Raw genomic sequence first — 1,478 nt, 5'->3', positions numbered from 1 at the left:
GAAATTATTGAAGAAAATGCAAACAAAAATTTCGGACTTTATCATATATTTATAAATTTATAAATTGTCTTATAGTATCGGCGATTCAATAAATTTATTTAAATTGTATCTTTAATTATAAATTTATTAGAGTCAAATTAGAAAATATGTAAGAGTATCCGATACACTAAAGGGAGGTTATAATTTGATTGGCCCATATACTCTTAACAACATTGATGAGGTGTGAATAGAAAAAATAAATTATCTTGTTGTGATTTTTTTTTGTAAATTATGTGAGTCGGGTTATAAGTTTAGGGTTGTCACATGTAAGTAACTCCTTACCAACTGAATTAACCTAACCCTGTTGTAATCTTATTTTAAAAATAACTAAATTATTATAACAATATATATTGACAATAATAATAAGCATATATATTAAGAAAAAATTATTAATAATCAACATATTTATTCTCATATATGCCAATTTACATCCAAGCCAAACTAAAAGCTGTAAGCTTTTCTCACAATTAGCACATAATAAGTCAATAACAAAAAAAGAAAAACCAGAAATACACATAAATTTCTCTCTCTCTCTAACTTATTATCAATGACTCCCCACCATAAGGTATAGTACACCTCTGCAAAAAAAAAAAAAAACAAACATTAGTTAGTCCATAGTAAAAGGAGTTGAAGAAAAATGTAATAAAAAACATAGCAAAAAACGACATTATTACCTTAAAGAACATAGAAAGAGAGAAACAAACAACATTAGATCTAATCTAATCACTGTCACTGCTACTGCTACTATCATGTCCATGTCCATGACCATGTTCCTTCTTCTTCTTATCCTTCTTCTTCTTGTCCTTCTTCTCACCTTTGTGTCCATGTTCATCACTTCCACCATGGATCTTGTCCTTAATCTTCTCAACTACACCTTCCTTGTGTTCACCTTTGTGTTCCCCTTTGTGTTTATCATCATGACTCTTCTCTCCTTTGTGTTCATCACCATGGATCTTGTCCTTGATCTTCTCAACCAAACCTTCCTTGTGCTCACCTTTGTGCTTGTCGTCGTGACTCTTGTCTCCTTTGTGTTCGTCTTCTTTCTTGTGCCCTCCTCCAAGGTGAAGAGTCTCTCCGATCTTGTTGATGATTCCTGCCATTGTTGATGATTTTGTTTTGGTTTTTTGTGATTTTATGTGATGTTGCTTGTGAAGGAGTAATTGAATTTATAGAGTTGAATAAAAGTAACGTGAATTAATATTTAATAGATATTATTTTGGCTGAAATTACGGTAATGACCATGTGCGTGTAACGTCCGTGTCCACGTGTACACGGTATTATTTTTACTATTGGTCGGTAGCTTAAAACACATAAAGAAATAACTTATTCTTATCCGATTTATTTTTTTACCGGATTTTATCAGATTTATTTATATTATGCATTCACCGTGTAAGTTTTACACTGTTAACTAATAATTTTAAATTGCTGAAATAATGTGG

General features: G+C 30.8%; 1 protein-coding gene across 1 annotated transcript; it reads right to left on the bottom strand.

Annotated features, from left to right (window-relative positions):
- Positions 1 to 425: 425 nt before the first annotated feature.
- LOC131598828 (protein SRC1-like) lies at positions 426 to 1,194 on the bottom strand. The gene is made up of 2 exons (XM_058871392.1): positions 714 to 1,194; positions 426 to 617 (listed from the first exon to the last, which is right to left on the bottom strand). The coding sequence occupies exon 1, from the start codon at positions 1,137 to 1,139 to the stop codon at positions 759 to 761; it is 381 nt and encodes a 126-aa protein (XP_058727375.1). The 5' UTR covers positions 1,140 to 1,194; the 3' UTR covers positions 426 to 617; positions 714 to 758.
- Positions 1,195 to 1,478: the final 284 nt, after the last annotated feature.

This window comes from Vicia villosa, linkage group LG4 (assembly GCF_029867415.1).
Source record: "Vicia villosa cultivar HV-30 ecotype Madison, WI linkage group LG4, Vvil1.0, whole genome shotgun sequence".
NCBI lineage: Eukaryota > Viridiplantae > Streptophyta > Magnoliopsida > Fabales > Fabaceae > Vicia > Vicia villosa.
This window is presented reverse-complemented; position numbering and strand designations above follow the sequence as displayed.